Source organism: Musca domestica, unplaced genomic scaffold (assembly GCF_030504385.1).
Source record: "Musca domestica strain aabys unplaced genomic scaffold, Musca_domestica.polishedcontigs.V.1.1 30, whole genome shotgun sequence".
Taxonomy (NCBI): domain Eukaryota; kingdom Metazoa; phylum Arthropoda; class Insecta; order Diptera; family Muscidae; genus Musca; species Musca domestica.
Genome location: NW_026712300.1, coordinates 775,106 through 796,583, shown reverse-complemented (window position 1 = coordinate 796,583; position 21,478 = coordinate 775,106). Strand labels below are relative to the sequence as shown.

Sequence of the window (21,478 nt, the reverse complement as noted above, 5' to 3'; positions counted from 1 at the left end):
ACGCTTATCAAAAAGCTATATAAGGTTAGACCAATGCAAATGCAGGCTCTAGAGAGGGTCGTAGCACCATTTACGTCCAAATGCGAATACAGACCTTGAAATTGATCCAACCATATAGGCTGCCTGTAGTGTTCGGTCGCAAGTACTCCAGTGTTTAAAAAAACTAATAAGATTATCAACCAGTAGAATGCCTGCGATTTGACAGCTTTTCTGCAAGCTCGACGAATGCGACGATTAGTGCGCTCTAAGTTCTTTTTTTTTGATCGAAACCATGAATCTGTCTGCTGAGTCTCATTTTCATGGTCTTTAAAATTATCAATGGAAACTACTTCTTTTACTTTATTTTTGTGACAATCTTCTATTATCTGAGCATCTGGGTCTGGTTCAATATCTTCCGCCTGTGTAATCCAATCCAAATAGCCTCGCAAGTCTTCTTCTATTTGCTGCTTTTCTCGAAGTTTTTGAAAATCGCCGCGATTTTTAGCTTTCGTGCGTTCTTTTGAAAATTCTCCAGATAAAACGCCAAGAATTAAATTCATTACAAAGAATGCTCCTAAAATAACCATTGAAACAAAATACATCCATTCCCAGCTTGATCCCATCGCATCTTGTATCTGAAAATTATTAATTCCAAGAGCATTACTATAATTAAAATTTTAACATATCATACACTATACAAAACGTCAGTCCATCCCTCTAATGTTATGCATTGGAATACTGTCAACATTGATAATCCAAAATTATCAAAATTAGTAATGCCATCGTTAGGTCCAACCCAATCGTCGAAACATTCATATCCTGATGGGCATTTAAAACCAACTCCACACGCGTGTAATTCATCCAAATCATTTAGATACTCTCCAGTATTTGAATGTCTGCATGTCTTGTGAAGTTTTCCAGAAAATAATTCAAGTCCAATTATAGCGTAAATTATAATAACAAAAAGCACCAATAGCGCAATATGAAGTAAAGGTATCATGGCCTTTAGAATTGAATTCAAGACAACCTGCAAACCTAAAAATATGAACAAGTGTTGGTACTTAATGGAAATATTTTAAATTAACTTACTTGGAACTCCTGATACTAATCTTAATGGTCGGAGAACTCTAAATGCTCTTAGAGCTTTAACGTCAAAACCTTCCTTTACGAGATTTGATAAAGCAGTAGATATCATTCTTAATATATTTTGCCAGGGAAAATAAAGCATTATATACAACAGAGAGTTGTTATTTGTATTGAGTTACCACAGTATTTTGTATTTACAACATTTCCAGGTTTATTAGCATCGATTATCAAGGTATCAAGACACGATGCTAAGTTAAATAGAAGTGTAATAAAATGTATGAATACTACCAAAATGCACTCGGGATGTATTATAGATCTAATAGCCGCGCTATAAACTGTTACATGTCATTAAGATCCAATCAACGGATTCCATTTGATGGGTCAAATATTTGATCTAACTTTGTTTTATATTATTTGACTAAACAAATTTGTAATTCTTACAGAGTTGTTTGTCAAAATATCGAATATCGGTGGACCTAAATATTCAATGTTTTCCCACCGGAGCTGGAACCCATTATGAACTAAAAATACCAATTTTTAGACAAATTGGTAAAAAATGTTCGAAAATCATCAAAATACCTAATATCGGCAGGTACCGTTATACGGCGACTAAACCAAAACGTAGACCGATATAGCTCATTTTTAATATCAACCATTCTAGGCACAATACAAATTGTTCAACAAATATTTGAGGTCTACATTAAATAATATGGGCTGTATCGTGATTTCAACAGATAGACGGAAATCGTTAAATCTGCTTAGAATTTTATGCCGATTATGAACATAAACACTTTACAAGGTCTACGACGAATATAATATACCATCCTGTTTACGGTGGAGGGTATAATAAGTTAATAAAATAGAAGTGTATTTTATGTGTTAGGAAATCAAAAAACATAAGTTCGGCCGGGCGGAACTTTTAATACTATCCACCATTGTGTAAAGAAAACAGAAAACATGTTCCATTTTAAACTACTACTACTAAGACTGTTTGGATAGTGTTGCTAAACTTTTAAAAAAACTATAAAGTGGGTAAGGCCGTTATTTGGGGGCCATACTAACACGGGAACCTCTTTAGACAATTTTATACTTCGAGAATTGTCACCTACCAAATCCTCTTAAGTACCAAATTGGAAACAATTTCGTGGGTAAATGTGAATTGCATTATCAATATACCAAATATCGGTGGGTATCGTTATATGTGCGCTGTAGGAAAACGTGGACCTAAATATTTAATATTTTTCCACCGAAGCTAGAACCCATTACGAACTACCATTATCAATTTTTAGACAAATCCGTGGAAAAATGAGGCGAAAAATCATAAAAATACTGAATATGCTGTCGTACAATTATAAGGGGACTATACGCAAACGTGAACAAACACATACTTTGTTCCGCCACATGAGCTAGAACATATTACGAACCACAAACACCCATATCTAGACAAATCCGTGGAAAAATTTACAAAAATCACCAAAATACCGAATATCGGGAGGTGCCGTTATATAGGGGCTATACCAAAACGTGGACCTAATTTTACAATATTTCGCCACACGAGCTAGGACCCATTATGACCCACAAATATCAATTTTTAGACAAATCCGTGGAAAATGTGGAGAAAATCATCGAAAAACCGAATATCGGGAGGTACTATTATATAGCGGGTATATAAAGACGTGGACCGATATATCCCATTTTCAATACCAACCATCCTAGAACCAAATCCAAATTGTTGTGCCAATTTTTGAAGCTAGTAATTTCAAGAGACAGACGGACATCGTTAAATCGACTCAGAATTTTATACTGATTATGAATATATATATACTTTATGGGATCTATGAACAATATTTAGGGATGTTACAAACGGAATGACAAAGTTATTATTCCCTCCTTTTCAAGGTGGGGGGGGGGGGGCATCAAAATACTTACCATACTGTTGTATTTTATTTTGTATATCCTCCACCATTCATAGTGTTGAGGGTATATTAAGTTCGTCATTCCGTTTGTAATTCATCGAAATAATAATTTAAAGCAAATTTAAAGCGTAAAATTCTAAGACAATTGTAATAACGCTAGAGGCGAAACGAATAAAGAGAGGAAGGTTAAATTTGGCAGCGATTCGAATATGGACTATATCGGTCCGTGATATCGTATAGCCCTCATATAATTTTACCCCCGATATTGGATATTTTGACACATTTTTCAATGCCATTGTCTGAAATTCTACACAAGGAGTACTTAACACCCAGGTCGACGATATCGTATAGCCCCCATGCAATGCTGCCCACCGACATTCGGCATTTTGATGATTTAAGCCACATTTTTCAATAGAATAGTCTGAAAATCCACACAAGGCGTTCCCTCTGAGTACCTAACCCTCTGGAAGAGAATTATTTATATAGAGCTACGTTTTAGTATAGAACCCATATAACGCTACGTATTTCTAGGATATTCGAGACATTATTCACTGGAATTGCGTCAAATTTCGTCAAACTATGACGAAAAAATTGTCTATGCATGTCCACGTCTTAGTATATCCCCCGTAAAACTGTACCACCTTCATTTACCGGAATTGCGTCAAATGTCGTATTTGAAGTTCGGAATCGTTACTTATCCATCAACACGTCTTCGTGTAGCCCCCATATAAAGGTTTCCCTTGACCGGTATTCTTCAACGGATTTTTTGTTTTAAATTTTTCAAGTTCCTTCCGGATGGTGGAGGGTATAAAAAGTTTGGTTGTTATTAGTGGTTGTTATTACTCTGTGTCTCTTCTTCACAGTCAATTTTTGACAAAGCTCATTACCATTTAGATTTCCTGCTTCTCCACAGTTGATCCATATCTAGTTTTTATACCCTCCACCTTGGAAAGTAGGTGTAATGGACTTTTTTTAACAAACGCATACCATATTTCAAATACAAATGTTCCCAGACACTTCAAAGTTTTTTTTCTTTTTTTTTGTCGCATGAGATATCGTATTATTGGTGTCGTATCAATTTTGGCTAAGCCGCGTGGTAAGCCTAAGTCAGACTGCTAGTTAGTGAATACAACATCTGTTTTGTTCAACTGTCGTATTCACCAAAGAAGCAGAGACTTCCTTTAAGCGATAAACCAGAAAACTTCCTCTTTCTTTTCTACCAGTCAAGGAGCAAAGACGAAAATTTCGAAATTAAATTGGGTAAAATCCAAGTAATCAGGGAAGCATTATTAAATTTTAACAGTGTAATTGTTCCTAGTATCAATTTAATATAATAATTTGTATTAAATATTCACCCATCCTTAGAGATAATTGTTAATAAATTAACTCTTATCGAACGAGAAATCAAGGTAAAGAAATCATTTGTGATTTACATCCTATGACAATTTCATTTACTGTCCATACGTCTGTTCTTTGCAGACATCCATCGATTTTCTTATCGCTCAAGTACCGTAAACTTCTCCAACATTTGAGGATTCCAGGTTTACCCGGAATGTTGTTTCCAAGCAACACCTCCACCAGAAGTTTCGTCACCACAAGATCCCCCACTTTTCAATCAGCGTAAAGTCTTAATGGAAGTCCCATACGGTCTTTCTGATAAGCCAGCCAAGAGAGAGGTTGATGACGGTCAAATTATTCTACAAAGATAATTATTAGATGGGATCGTAATAATAAATATACTGATTTGGCAGTGAATTCTTTAACCGACGACTCTGCCTATTATTTCATCGACAAAACGGAGAAACAAAAATCAACACCCCCCCCCCCCCCCCCCCCCTCTTCGATACGACAATATCTACATATCACCATTTTAAATTTACTATAGAGATTTGAACTCAGCACCATACGGTACTTCTAATCAGCTTCCACCACGTGGACTAACGAGATCATCAATTACGCGAAGTAAAGCACAAGATCATTTTAAATTACGACTTCAATCACTCTTAAACAAAAGCACAACAAGTTGTCATAGTTAGTAAAAGTTTTTTCAGTAAATATGAATGTGATTAAAATAAGTGACTAACAATATGTGATAAAAAAAAACCCAAAAAGCTGCAAGAAAAGCCTTAAGTCGATTGGTAATATTCCGATAAAAATATTCTTTAAAACCGATTCAAAATTTTTGAATTGTATTTAGAACGAAGTGAAACATTTTTTTTTTTTTATTAATTACATAAAAGTCGGGATGGAAGAGTGTAATTTATAATTTATAATCCATATAGTTGTTCACTTATTTCGATCCCATTCGTGTTACTTTATATAAATTAACTATCCATTTATTTAAGTGTATAACGACAGCAACTAGTACAAATAAGGCAAGTAATGACAAAGCTAAAAACAAAACCAACATATTCCAAAGTGAAAGTGCACCAAGTTTGGTAATAATTTTTTAAGCTTCCAAGAAACACCAATACAGCTGAGACTAAAAAGGCCTTTTTAATCATCATCTTATTTGGTAAGTCTTCAATGTAAACCCCATAAATATGTCCCCTAAATAAAAAGAAAAAAAAAGAGAGAAACGATACGCCCCTGTAAGCTTTTACAAGGCTGTAACGTTACCCCACACTTATGTTTTTTTCTCCTCCTATTTATGAGTGGAATTCTGTTTACTTGATTTTGATATTATAGCTATGTCACTCGCCTGCAAATGAGATAATAATAATCACTCAAAAATGAATTTTTGTTTTGCTTCTCCTGATATGTAGATCAATTTTGCCTTCCTTTTGCTTATTTTTTTTTATATGTTCTCTACTTCCAATGTGCATTATTTTTTTCTCATTTTGTATTTCTAGATCATTATTAGTATTGTCTCTATTGACGTAGTTTTTTTTATTACCCTACATGCAGTACTCTGTCACAGGATTATCCGATTGGACATTTTTATGACAAAATTAATTGTTTTGTGAAAAGCAGAATTAAGAAAATAATGAATTGAATTGATTTAAATGTAAAAGTTAATTAATACGAATGCTTCTAGAATTTATAGCATTTAAACAAGAATTTGTGAAATAAATGGAATACATTGAAATGAATATGGTCCACTAAGCTAATTTTGAGGGAGTTTCTCTAAGATGACAATAGCAATGGAATGATAACTTAATTCAACTTACGTTTTGAGGTCCTTTATTATTCTGATCGCCAAAGGGACATTGGAATGGGATGGGTTATGAGGCGAGGCTCTCCAAACAACATCGTGGATGTGCCAAAGTATTATTAGGCCATGTTACAATAACCATTAAGAATATTAAGGTATTCCTAAGTCGTTCTATATTTGTTTCTTTCAAGGCTGTGTTTCTTTTCTGTTAACGACGTGCTTTCTTTTTATTTAGTTTCAGTTGTTTAGTATTTTTTCATAAAAATAAAAGGGATTTTTTTATTACTGTAATGATGAACTGGCTTTAGATAGGCAAGGACCGAACCCACCCAGCTATTAAAAACTCCCATTGTCCTTCTCCGATCTATTAAAAATCGATTTCATATTTTTTTTTTGAGCAACACCACAGCTGTTTTTACCGAAACACTGCTATCAATAAATCAAGTTCATTACAGAGGGTATATTAACTTTGTCATTCCGTTTGTAACATCCTTAAATATTTGTCGTAGACCCCATAGAGTATATATATTCATAATCAGCATACAATTCTAAGTCGATTTAACGATGTCCGTCTGTCTGTTGAAATCACGATACAGCCCATATTATTTGACGTAGAGCGCCATTTGTATTGTGTCTAGGATGGTCGGTTTTGAAAATGAGATATATCGGTCCACGTTCTGGTATAGTCCCCATATAACGGTACCTCCCGATATTCGGTATTTTGATGATATATGCCACATTTTTTCACGGATTTCTCTGAAAATTGGTATTTGTAGGTCATAACGAGTCCCTGTGCGTGTGGCAAAACTTTACATGTATAGGTACACGTTTTGGTATAGCTCCCATATAAAGGTATCTACCGATATTCGGTATTTTAATTTTTTATGCCACATTTTTGCTCAGATTTGTCTAAAAATTAGTATTTGTTGGTCATAATGGGTTCCAGCTCCGGTGGCGAAACATTGCATGTATGGGTTCATGATTTGGTATAGCCCCCATATAACGGTACCTCCCGATATTCGGTACTTTGATGGTTTTGCCACATTTTTTCACCGATTTGTCTAAAAATTGGTATTTGTGGGTCATAATGGGTCCTAGTTCGTGTGGCGAAACACCGTATGTATAGGTCCACGTCTTGATATAGTCCCCATATAACGTTACCTCACAATATTCGGTATGTTGAAGATTTTTGACACATTTTTTCAAGAATTTCTCTGAATATTGGTAGTTGTAGATCATAATGGATCCCAGTTCGTGTGGCGAGTCATTGTAATTATAGGTCCACATTTTGGTATAGGCCCCATATAACGATACCTCCCGATATTCGATAATTTGATAATTTTTGCCACTTTTTTTCACGGATTTGTCTGATTGGGTTCTAGCTCTTGTCATAATGGGTTCTAGTTCTTTTGGCGAAACATTGCATGTGTAGGTCCACGATTTGGTATAACCCCCATATAACGGTACCTCCCGATATTCGACATTTTAATGGTTTTTGCCACATTTCTTATAATGTTTCCTTTATCCTAAGTTGGAGGGTATTAAAAGTTTGGCCCGGCCGAACTTAAGGTTTTTTACTTGTTTATACGTAACATGTTAATGTGACCCTATCATAACATAATTTCCGCTTTTGTAAATACATTTCGTATGTACTTTTCTTAAAAATATTATACCTTGGTATTCGGTTTATTCTGAGATATATAGTAAACACGGATGTAGAATATTTCCTCTGAACAAAACGTTACTGTCGTGCGTCAACTCGAAAAAGGACGAAGAAACTTTTATAAAAATATTAAGAAGACATATTTTCTTGTTTTTTGAAGAACATTGTAGGAGATTTTTTACAAACTTACACAAAAAACAGTTTTACCCCTAAAATATGCTTTAAGTGTGTTTGAATTAATAGCGCTTAGGAAGGATTTTGATTTTTACATAATTATTTATGTAGTAATATAAATTTATTAGTAATAAATTTGATGTCTCCTGAATCCTATAGTATATTTTTATGACAAATAATTTTGAAGAATTTTGACACGATCTTTTTTTAAGGCAGTTTTACAAAAAGGGCCAAAAACAGCCTAACTTTTTGTAACAACAAAATTCCAAAGAAACAAAATTTAAGATTTGTTTCAGTATATGTTTGATATTTCTTCTTCAAATGTCGTTGTAGACCAGTTGTATGAAATACAAAACAGACTCGAAATTGATTTCAATCGGCGAATTCTCTATTCAATGTACAGAGAATGATACGCTTACGCCGAATTGTAATCAGTGCAATATTTACCACAGACGATGATAGTGAAATTCTATCGTAGGTTTAAGTAAAACTTGACACTTTTATAGATGTTTTACATATCTCCCTGAAGATGCAATATAACCCATTGCGAAATATCGGATTTTAATAAAGAAAAAAACCCAGACCTAAAGCTCAAAGAAATATTTATTTATTGAAATTACATTGGAAAAGGTCGATTAAAAAAACAAACTTGAATTATATTTTAGTCAAAGGTAAGTATAATTCTCTAGCACAAGATTTTAAAATATAGGTTGGAACACCGTCAGAACAGGGGAAAATGAGGAGCGTTAAGTCTTTAAACCCTTTAAGACTTCGTCTTCGGTAAAGATAATGCAGGGAAATTGATTCAATTTCAAGATTGTCTGAAGACTCTTTACTACAAGTTTAATTCTGGAAGGAAATTTCTGAGCTCTACTTTTGGAGTTTACAAATTTAAAGAACTTCTTAGGATTGTTTTTCGAATAATATCTATTTCTTGCCATGGAACATTTTGAATAATTTACGGCAGTGTTTGATTTTTTGAAATTGTAAAAAGTCTATTTTTAATATTGAGTAGCCGTCTTAGTGTAGGTGTAAACCAAGCAGGGCCTTGGTCAACTAATCGTTTTGCCATTGGTATGGAGTTAGTTAGAGCGGAATTGAACTGTTCATAAAATTTAGAAACACATGAATCAATGTCGCCATTGATGCACCACATAGAACCTGATAAGAGAGAGCGCAGTAGGGGTATACTGGCCTTCGCAAAATTATAAAGTATTAATAACGGTAATATCGAACAGAGGTTTGAATTCAAGTTTTAAAAGTAGCGTTGGATGATATGTATCCTCAGGAATTACAAATGGAGGACCTCTACAAAGCGAAATATTTAGGGAAGATGAGAAAATTAAATCTACTAGCCGTTCCTTATCATTAGGAAGATTAAAATCACTCATGCAAATCAAAGTAAAATTATCTGTACGCAAAGAGGAAACCTTTTCAATAAGATCGGCGTGATTTAAGTAAGTTTTAACCCCTGAATTGGGTGCAATATAGAACAGGTTATATATATCGTATTACCAAAGAATATTAGCTTTCCACAAACAAATACATTATTTGGGTCGACAAAAATATCGAAAGCTTCCGAAGGAATCGAGCGGTGGACTGCAATTAGAACCCCACCACCATTTTTATTCAATCTATCCTTTCTGAAAATTAGATAATTATCGGGAAATATTTCTGTATTAAGAATATCAGGTTTGATCCAAGTTTCAGTAAAAAGAATTATTTTATGTTCTCACTATGAACTTTTAAGAAAAACATTATGGATATGACGTCATTTAGTTTTTTGATACTGTTGGTATATTCACAGATCAAGGGGTTTTGTACGTTCTCTGAAAATAATTCCTTCACTAAGGCACCATTGGGCCAAAGCGAGTTACAACCAGTAGTACTTAATATTTTGCGAGGCACATTTATTTTAAGAGAGCAAATTTCACGTCGCTGAGAAGATCTAAATTTGAATACATTTATATCGTTTTCTGACAGATCGGTTATTTTAGATTTTATGTAGTTAGTTAGAATATCATCAGTTGAAGTATTTGGGTGCAGCCTAGATAAAAATACAGTTTGCGCAAAGCGGTTGATTAAAGTCTTCATGTCATACAATTCTACTTTTATTGTGGACCTGCATATGCCATTTCTGTCACAGGCTGTAAAATTAATTACGAACTTCAGAAATTAAATTCGAAACAATTCCGATAAAAAAGTGTAGCTAAAATCTTCAAAATACCGAATATCGGGAGATACCGTTATATGGGGGCTATGCGAAGACGTGGACATGCATAAACAATTTTTTGTCATAGGTTGTAGCATTCATTAAGAACTTTACACGTGTCTGTAAAACTTTAGCTCAAATCGTTCGATAAATAGCGTGATTACAACAGACGGACAGACGGAAATTAGTAAATCGAATTTTACGCTGATGAATAATATTTTGTTATTGCAAAATGGTCAGGCTTTATCCCTTTATTGTTGCTTTTATAAAAACAACGTTTGTTTATTAGTGGTGAACGACGGTAATATTTACCAGGGGGTAAGACTATTCCCTGTCTTCGGAAAGAGCCACCAATCCATCTTTCTCCACTTGTTATCCTTTCGTTCAACCTGAACGAAGTAGCATAACCATGTAAGTTGGTTTTGTCAGCTACAACAAAACCCTTTCGTCGACCGTGCCTTGTCTATTAATAGAACAGTGTTGGCTTGTTTGTTTGGGATACCGTAGTATTTTGTTGTTGCAAAATGCTCAGGCTTTATCCCATTATTGTTGTTTTTATAAATATATATATCTATATATATATATATATATATATATATATATATATATAAATATTATTATTTTAAATTAAATCAATTAATTATAACTAATATATTGACAAAGAGGATTTTTTATTGATTATAAATATCTACATTTATTTATATTATTTCTTAAATTTTCAATTATTGTAATAACAAATGGTTCTTTATTGATTTGATATAAAATGCTTCCATATTATTAAATTCCAAATGCTTAACGCTAAAAAGAGAAATTTAAACAAATGTTGGCCTTTATAGGTATGGCCAGGACTGAAATGTGAAATAAAGCTTTACCACAATTTTTTATAGTTATAGTATACTATTAATCTTACCTAATAAAGGATTCCCGCTTCTCAGCTTTATTGATTATGGACATAGAGCAGTCGTGGACAGATAAGTGAAAATCATTAAATCAACTATGATCATGATTGTTTATACTTTATGGGGTCTACGACGAACATTTAGAGGTGTTACAAACCGAATGACATATTTAATATATCCTCCTTTCCATATATATATATATATATATATATATATATATATATATATATATATATATATATATATATATATATATATATATATATATATATATATATATATATATATATATATATATATATATACATATATATATATATACTTTGTTATTTCGAGGAGTTACAAACGGAATGACAAAGTAAATATACCTTCCATGTTCCTTTTTCCGTGTTGACGCCTAATAGTAACGTAAAATATTGTTTTGTGCAGAAGATATATTATATACCAGGTTTCACCATATATATGAGCATAAACAGAATACATACATTTCGAAAGTAATTTGTTTAAAACTATTATAATTAGATATTAGTTTTACGACAATTATATTTGAAATATATTTACAAAAGTGGATATTATGTTATAGTAGGACACATGAACAAGTTTTGTCCATACAATACACTATGCATTAACAGTAGAGGAGCAGAAAATCTACATATAAAAAAAGGGAAAGGGAAAAAAATGCGGATAGTTTTAAAAATTTTGATCAGTGTAAAATTGAAAGTTGATTTAACGGTGTAAATTTGTATGTCTGTCGGTCTGTCTGCTGTAATTATTCTATTAAAAATCAAAGTTTATATAGAAGGCTAAAATTTTGCAACATCTGCATTTTGCCAGTAGTCAGGTTAAGTTCGTGACATTATAGACCGCAATTGTTTTGAATTTCAAATTGAATAATTTTTATATTACAACCTATGTCAGATTTTTTTTTTTCAAGTTTACGTCTTCGTATGATGCACATAAAACGGGACCTCCCTTTTTCTGTAATTTGTTGATATTAGCGACATTATTCAACGGAATTGTTTTAAATTTCATATTTGAAGGTCATAAAGAGTACTGCTAATTATTACAAAAAATCACTTATCTATATTTCTACCGTATCTGCGTTACATTATTACGATAATGTTGAATAAACAACATTAATTTTGTTTCAACATCACGTGCTCTGAAATACTTTTCATTAAAATTTTTTGTAAAAAATCTCCAACTATTCAAATTGTTCAAATAAATTATTCGACATTACGTGTCCGTTTTTAGAAAATAAAACATTTAGACCTTCTTGATTTTTCTTTATTTTTACAACACTTTTGTGCACCTTAAAAAAATTTTCGTTGACTGATTTTTATACCCTCCACCTGGAAAGGAGTATATTTTATCTTTTTTATTCCGTTTATAACATCCCTAAATATTCGTAGTAGACCCCATAAAGTGTATATATTCATGATCAAAATAAAATTCTAAGTCGATTTAACGATGCCCGTCGGTGTGTCTGTTTGTTGAAATCGCGATAGAGGTTTGATGTATAACCTCAAAATTTGGCAGAACAATGTGTACTGTATCTAGTATGGTTGGTACTGAAAACGAGATACATAGTTTGATGATTTTCGACACATTTTTCACTGATTTGTCTAAAAATTGGTATTTGTAAGTCATAATAGGTTCTAGCTTCGGTGGCGAAACATTGTAGGTATAGCTCTTCGTTTTTGTATAGCCCCCATATAATGGTAGCTTCGGTGGCAGAACTTTGAATATTTATGTCCACGTTTTTCTATAACGCACATATAACGATACCCATCCATATTCGGTATTTTGATAATCCTAGTCACATTTACTCACGAAATTGTTCCAAATTTGGTATTTAAAAAGATTTGGTAGCTGACAATCCTTGAAGTATAAAATTGTCTATAGAGGTTCTCGTTTTGGTATGGCCCCAAACAATGGGCTCACCCAGATTATCGTTTTTTCAAAAGTTTAACGATACTTTTATTTAAAAATGTTTTCTTTACCCAATGGTTCTGCCCGACCGAACTTAATGTTTTTACTTGTTTTCAATCTGGTTTTTTATTGCTATTGCTACTTTTCCCATTGAGTTTCTAAAACAAAATACAGTTTTACATGAAAACATTATATTTTTTTTTAACTAGGTTCATTTGATAAAATGCTACTCACACCTCTTGATTTGTTTATCCGAGCAATATCTTCAATTCTCAAACAGACGAAGAGCTCAATATCTATTTTTACAATTATAGGGAGCTGAACGTTACGGGAAACCATATTTGACAAATGTCCAAATTATTTCGATGAAGAAGACAATTCATGTGAGGACATCACTGACGCCGAAATCAAGTACGCTGTGGCATTTATATGTTATCTAGGGTTTTAGTTTCCACCAATACGAATTTAGATAAACTTTGGGCTCCAAATGTATCATCCATGGTGTCCTCATCTCCTTAGGCTATCTTAGGCTGTACGTGTGGCAAAACATTGCATGTATAGGTCCACGTTTTGGTGTAGCCCCCATATAAAGGTATCTCCCGATATTCGGTATTTTATTTTTTGCCATTTTTTCAAGAATTTTTCTGAAAATTTGTAGTTGTAGATCATAATGGGTCCAGTTCGTGTGGCGAGTCATTGTAATTATAGGTCCACGTTTTGGTATAGGCCCCATATAACGGTACCTCCCGATATTCGGTAATTTGATGATTTTTACCACATTTTTTCACGGATTTGTCTGAAAATTGGTATTTGTGGGTCAAAATGGGTTCTAGCTGCTTTGGCGAATTGGTGCAAGATTTGGTATAAGCCCATGTAACGGTACCTCCCGATATTTGGCATTTTAATGGTTTTTGCCACATTTCTTCTAATGTTTCCTTTACCTTAAGGTGGAGGGTATCAAAAGTTTGGCCCGGACGAACTTAATGTTTTTTTCCTTGTTACTATAAGGTTACGAAAATTGTAGGGAGAACCCCTCCTATTTATTCCCGGTTTTTATGCACCCTTTTTTATTCACCATGTTGATATCACTATAGAGCCCACATTATTTGACTCAGTGTTTTAAAATTTGGAATAAATTTTTTTTGGCATTGAAAATTATGATTTAGCTTTATTTTTCTCCGGAATTGTTTTAGATTTTATATTAAGAAATATTAACGACTATTACTTGTGTTAATAGTTTTACGCTGATATTCACTTACAGCAGCGCTCCCAGTAGTTAAATTGCTTTATGAAAGTTTTTAGTTCAATCACTATAATCAGATTTTCTTTCAATTACTCGTTTATACATCGCTCCCAAAACATAAAAAAAGTAATTGTTGAAAATCAAACTATAACAAAATACCTACCCAATCACAACAATAAAGAAGTCTAAAAAGTTCCACCCATTTCTTAAGTATGATCCAGTGTGAAGGACAAATCCATACGCAATAATTTTCATAACACATTCGGAAGTAAATATTACCAAAAATATGTACTCAATTTTTTCCTGAAAGAAATATGCAAAAACACATGAGAATTGCGATCAAAGTTGCCAATGTTACATAAATAATTGTAACAATTAAAGGCAAAACACTGTAATTAAGGTCCAAGTTAGAGCTCTCCAATTGAGAACACTAAAAAAAATAATGTTGTTGTTGTATATTGTTGACCTGTTATATTTATTTTACTTATTTGGTTAATAGCTTGGCTTAAGGTCATTAAAAAACTATGTTTTTATTTTTGAATTTTTCCTTTTTTATTCATCCAATATTTCGATTTCCTCCGGAAATCATCTTCAGGGATATTCTTAAAGTAAAAAGCTCGTCTATTGAGTTTGATAGTGACATTTAAACTCAATAGACGAGCTTTTTACTTTAAGAATATCCCTGAAGATGATTTCCGGAGGAAATCGAAATATTGGATGAATAAAAAAGGAAAAATTCAAAAATAAAAACATAGTTTTTTAATGACCTTAAGCCAAGCTATTAACCAAATAAAAAAAATAATTTTTAAAGGTTCCAATCACTGCACCGAAAATAAAAGAGAATAATTATATTTTCAACATTTAATATTCACAATTACAAGGATTAGTTCTTATTACAATTTCTAATGTATTCTTTTTATTTATAAATTTTCGCCATTTAATATACACAATTACAAGGATTATTTCTCATTACAATTTCTAATGTATTTTTTTATTTATTAATAATTATCGATCCAGCACGAATCCGTGTTGGAATAAGCGCGTGTTGGAATAAAATGCCTATGCTGCACCGTTGTTAAAAATGGCTAGGCTGCACCGTGGTTAGCTCCTCCCTACTTAAATGTCTGCGTCCCGCAGATTTAAAATTCTACGTTTCGAAATTGAATTCGTGGTAGATTTAAGTAGATTTGGTTTATACCAAAGCCATCCAATGCATATGATCATGAAGGTAAAGATAATGATGTTAATGCTAATGGCACCATTGAATATTGTTCCCAATTGGTTCAACCGATTTATGTTGTTGAGGCTCACTTCATGGACGTATTTGATATCCAGCAGCAGGTCATTATGTGCTATATTTGCTAATACTGGTGGAAGGGCTTGAACATTTGTGGTTGAAGTGCTGGAGTAAGTGTGATTTTTAATAACTACTCACTCATGGAAGAGTTGCAAAAGATAGGTGCCATTCAAGAACTCAGTTTTACCATTCGTTCCGTGCTTCTATAGCATTGCTGTAAGGCAAAGTTTCGAGTTCGTCAATTATTCTATTTATCTCCGATTGATTTAGCAGATTTGTGTTAACAATTCTATTTTTTGCAAGCTGACAAGCTCGGACAATTTCGTTTATCTCGTCCATTAGAACAATGACTTCATTGATGGTCATTTGTTTCATTTAGGTGTAGTTTTTACCACTCGTGATGTTATTTATTCTGGTGATAACTTCGTTGATCTTTTTTACAACTCAGTTTGCACTCTGCTGAATTTCTTTGTTAATCTTATACTGTTCATTGTTATTTACAATGATACTTTCTTGACTTCTCAGTATGTTATTCCAGTCTGTTGAACCAGGGCTTCCAGCTACCCACTTCCAGGTCGATCCGATCCAATCAATTGACCTTAGCGTTCTTCTTTTTACATTTGACAATTCACTTAGGCGTTCCTGCATCTGCAGCACGTGGCGCAAAATGAACTCCTTGTTTTTGCTTAGAGGAATATGCCTTTGAATAAGATATGATACGTTTGCAGTCATTTCCGTGTACTGTTCTAAGTTGATGACGTGTATTAATTTAAAATTCCCTTCGACTATCCGTCCGCTGCCAATTTTTATTGACACAAATGATGTTTTGTATTCATAGATTTGCACACTACTTCCAAAAGCAATCAGATAAAATGTGGTGAAGAGAATCAGCTTAAGATGGTTTCTGAAAAATACTTTAACTAATTATATTATAAAGAATGAGACGGTGTCTTAACAAATGCTAAATGTTTTACTTTGGTTATGCTTATGATAATGAAGAAAAGAAAATTTTACTTGATTTTTAGTAATTTGTTTTATGTTAAATTTTTCGTTATTATTGGTATAATTTTTGTACCATTCAAGAATATTTGTAGTTTCTTAAATATTTTTTCTTCCTTTCTTCCGCTCCTTGTCAGCACAGTTACCCTATTATCTTTCTCTACAATCACTTTCCTATATAGCGCTTTATTTTTTCCTTGAATATTTTTAATAGCTACATAAATTCTGTCACCTTTTCTATATTTTTAGGGCTTTGTTTCCTTCGGTTCATTCTTGCGTTTCGAGCTTTCGTGCTTCTTTTAAGCAAATGCCTAAGATCTGTATTGACCTTTTTCTGTTCTAATAATAGCTTTTCATAGTTTGTTGCAGTATTTCTATTGAAAAATAAGTCTCGGGGTCTTTTCTTTGTTGTTGAGTGGATGGTATTGTTATATCTATCGATACAGATTTCAATTAGTTCTTTTACCGATAGATCCGGGTATTCGACTCTTAAACATCTACAGATTTCTATTATTGTTGAATGTAGTCTCTCTACTTGCCCATTCACCTCACTTCTTTGTACTGGCGTAAGATATATTTTGATACCTAATGATTTGATGAAGGTTTCTGTTAAAGGGCTTATGGCGCTCGTTATCAGTAACGAGAATTTTTGGCACTGTAATATAATGTAAAACTTTAATTAATTTTTTCCTCACATTTACCAATGATCTATCCTTAATACTAAAGAATTTTGCAAATTTTGTAAACTTATCAATACAGGTGATGAACTTTTGACCTTGGATTTCCATGATGTCCATGTGAAGAATTTCACATGGAAAGTAAAATTGTTCTAGAATTTGTTTCTATTCTATTATTTCAGATTGACGCTCCTTTGAAGTAATGTCCGTAACTAATTTCTGTGTATTTCTTAGTTTATATCTAGAGAAGTGATCAATATAAATTTCTTGTATAGCACCAAGAAGACCTTCTGGTGCTTTTATTCCATTAAGGATATTTGGGCGAAGTTTCTCCTTAAACAAGGTTACAAGTTTTTCCTTATACCAATTTCTTGAAGAAATAAAATGCCTAGTATATTCGCGATGTGGTTCTTCAATTGCCGTCATGTCCATTCCGATTCCTAGGATAATTTGATTTCTAAAGGCGTTTATAGGCACATCTACGTGGGGTATTAAGTCGGAAGCATCTTGTTCTGCTCTATGAACTGTTGCCGCTGATGAAAGATTACCGTCTTCTTTACCCTCTGAAGCCGTTAGGGTTTCATCCCCATCTAAAGACATTCCTTCACTTGCTGTATCCGTAGAAGAATGAAAGTCATGATTTGAAATGATTTTTAATCTAGCGAGGGCGTCAGCCACGTGGTTTGATTTACCAGGTTTATAAATCAACTCGTGGTTATATTCCTCTATACGTGCCTTCCATTTTTTTAGTTTTGCATTATAATTCCTATTTCCTAATGCAAACTTCAAAGGCTGACGGTCGGTATAGATCTTGATTTTCTTTGCACCATACAAGTAATTTCTGAGATTATCCAAGGCCCAAACCATAGCCACCATCTCTTTCTCGTTTGTGGCATAATTCTCTTCAGTTTTATTGAGCGAACGAGAAATATAGGCTATGGGTTTGTCCTTGCCGATATCTCCTTGGGACAAAACAGCACCTAGAGCAGTATTAGAGGCATCAGTGGTCAGATTGAATGGTTTGTCAAAGTCTGGGAAAGTCACAAGTTCAGCTGTGGTTAACATATACTTTGTTTCTCAAAAGATTTTAAGGACTTATCATTTAGGTTAATTGGTACCATTCTAGACTGACTGGCTTTTATTTGGGCATTTTCTCCCCTTGTAAGATTCGTAAGTGGTTTTGCTACCTTCGCATAGTCGCGAATGAATCTCCTATAGTAGGAAGTCATACCCAAAAAACTTTTCAGCTCTTTTAAGTTAGTGGGCGGTACCAGATTTTGAATGGATTTGACTTTGGAAGGATCGGGTTTGATTCCCTCAGACCCAACGATATACCCTAGAAATTCGACCTCAGTTTTCATAAATTGCATTTTTTCAAGATTTACTTTCAAGTTGGATTCGCGAAGCTTCGCAAAAATTGTATCTATATTCTTCAAATGATCTTTTATATTTTCACCAATTACTATTATGTCGTCAATATAGACGAAACAAATTTTCCCTATGTACTCGCGAAGGACATCATCTATCATTCTCTGAAATATAGCCGGAGCATTTTTTAAGCCAAAGGGCGATCTAACGTATTCAAATTTTCCATTTGCTGTTGAAAAATCAGTTTTTGGGATATCTTTTGGTCTCATAGGTATCTGATGAAAGATCTATTGTTGTAAAATATTTTGCTTTACCTAAGCTAGCTAAAGTGGATGTGATATCTGGAATCGGGTAAGTATCTGAAATGGTAACAGCATTCAGGCGTTTGAAATCCACTACCATTCGATATTGTTTTTTCCCATTAGGTTTTGTTTTTTTAGGCACGACCCAGATTTGTGAATTGTATGGACTTTTAGAGGGTCTTATTAGCCCCTCTGAAAGTAGTTCATTTATTTGCCTTTCTACTTCCCCTCTCGTGCAAACTGGGTTTTTATTTCCGCTTGAACATTAGTAGATGCCATTTCACTCCCATCCAAGGGACCAAAAAGTTCACCATATTTTTCCACCAGTTCCTTTATCGAAGACTTAACATTTGAATAATCTTCCTTTAGAATATAATTTGCCTCAGTCGAAACCTTTTCATTCAGTGGAATTATTTTGTCCTTCTTTAAAGTTAAGACGTTGTCCCTACGGTCTACCACCGCGACAAGTTCTTTAAGGGTATCGTCCCCAATTATCCCATCAAATGTCTGTAGGATTGGTAAAACATAAAATGAAATGATTTTATCTAACCCAATAAATTTGAAAAATTTTCCTGTCACCTTGCGTTCGATAGTGACATTCCCCCCCACTGATCTTACTACTATAGGATTATCCAGAGGCACACTGCCACTAGACAATAGCGGACTACAAAAATTTTTGTTAGACCCCGTATCTATTAGGAATTGTAATGCAGTACTATTTCCCAATCTATATTCTATATAGGATAGACTTGAGGGCCTTCCCCCATAAAATTAGCTTCCCTTACATTTCCTTTAGGAGACTCGTCTTCTAACCTATTCTCTGTCATTTGATATACATCCGAACAAGTTTCTACGTGATAAAGTCTAGGCTGCTTGCTGTTTGTAGTTGTTTCAAAAGCAGCTCTTTTACTCGCTGTTCTCGGATTGTTCATATAGTTGACACGTAGGGATTGTATTGTCCCATCCACTTCCATTGATTCATGTTTTATGGCCGGATACCGTGGGGGTAAAACTGGCTTATTATAATTGGAATATCCATTTGTCCGAAAATTAGAAGAGTTGTTATTGTGTTCCCAATTTCTAGGCAGAGAATGGCGATTTTGCCATCCTGTTCACAGAGAGAATGATTTTGAAGGCTTGGAGGGCCCAGGACGATAAGTTGCTTCTGTGGAGGTTGAATCATGAGACTTCGTTTTCGCATAAATTATGTTATTCCGCATTGTTAAGTTTTGCAATTCCAAACAAGCAGAATATGCTTCAGGAAGTGTACTTGGTCGCAGTATAGTAATCATACGAGAAAGATCCGACTTTAACCCGCGTGCAAAAATGTCCAATGCTCTATTTCTATAAGTTTCCACTAGGGCTTTGATCGTTTCTCCGCTGTAAGATTCCGTTTTTAGTTTGTTAATGATGAGCGAAAGCTGGTGATTAACAGTTGCATAAAATTCATCCGTTGTTGAGGATCCTTGCGTCAGCTGATTGAGCTGATGTTCTAGGGTATGGATATCCCTTTTATCAGCGTAGTGGAGGGAAAGTATCCATTTTATTTCAACCCAATCGCTGTCGAATATGTTATACGATAAGAGAGCCGTATCTGCAGCACCAATAATTTTTTGGCGGATGCTCTGTATAATTGCTCTATAAATCGGTTTATCCTTAACAATTTCGAAATCTTTTAATATTGTTTCCACCGAATGAACCCAGGAAACATATTGAGTAGGACCACCTTCAAATGTTCGTAATTCTTTTACGCTGTCCGGAAGACGACTTATATCCTTCAGCTCAATTTCAGTTCCCGGCCGTTGAAGTGATCCCTCTTCCGCGAACACTGGGACTGCCGCTGCGGCCTGCCTACTTTCTAAACGCTCTATCCTATCAACAACTTGTCCCAGTGCGTCGTTCGTGAGACTCGCTTCTATGGCTCCTATTCTAGTTTCGATTGACCTAAGTTGTTCCGTGAACCGATTCATGGCTCCAGTAATACTTGTTACTGTTGATTTTAGCTCTTCCATAATTTTATTTCTAACTTTGTGCCAACAAGGGGGAGAGAAATTTCACTTACCTCAAATATCAGAAACACTCTGTGGAAGGGAAAAAGATTCTTGATTGGAACACAATTTCACTTGACTTCTTTTTTTTTCAACTATTTTCTTTTTTGAAGGATATTCTCAATTCAACAATGAGTAATATTTCTTTTCTTATCATTCATAAATCTGTATGTTTCTATTTTTTTTAAATATTTGTTTTTATTCTGCTGTATTTTCAATGATATTTTTTCATATATCTGTATGTTTCAATTTTTTTGTAATAAAACATTTTTTATTCTATTGTATATTTATCGATAATTTTTTTTCATATATCTATATGTTTCAAGAAATTTTTTAAATATTTTTAAAATAATTTTTTATTCTGTTGTATTTTCAACGATAATTTATATATATTTTTTTCATATATCTGTATATTTCAATTTTTCTAAATAATTTTTTATTTTGTTGTATTTTTAACGATAATTTATCTTCTATTTTTCTTATATTTGTATATTTAAATTTTTTAAATAATTTTTTATTTTGATGTATT

General features: G+C 33.4%; 1 protein-coding gene across 2 annotated transcripts in view; it reads right to left on the bottom strand.

The window, feature by feature from the left end:
* Window positions 1-21,478, bottom strand: part of LOC101899996 (muscle calcium channel subunit alpha-1) — a 1,479,766-nt gene that overhangs the window by 1,269,811 nt on the left and 188,477 nt on the right. For both annotated transcript variants that reach the window (XM_059124867.1, XM_059124866.1), the window contains exons 4-7: window positions 14,422-14,561; window positions 1,069-1,175; window positions 671-1,014; window positions 95-614 (exon numbers count right to left, since the gene is read on the bottom strand). In XM_059124867.1, coding sequence (XP_058980850.1) covers window positions 95-614; window positions 671-1,014; window positions 1,069-1,175; window positions 14,422-14,561 — 1,111 coding nt within the window. The remainder of the gene's footprint in view (window positions 1-94; window positions 615-670; window positions 1,015-1,068; window positions 1,176-14,421; window positions 14,562-21,478) is intronic.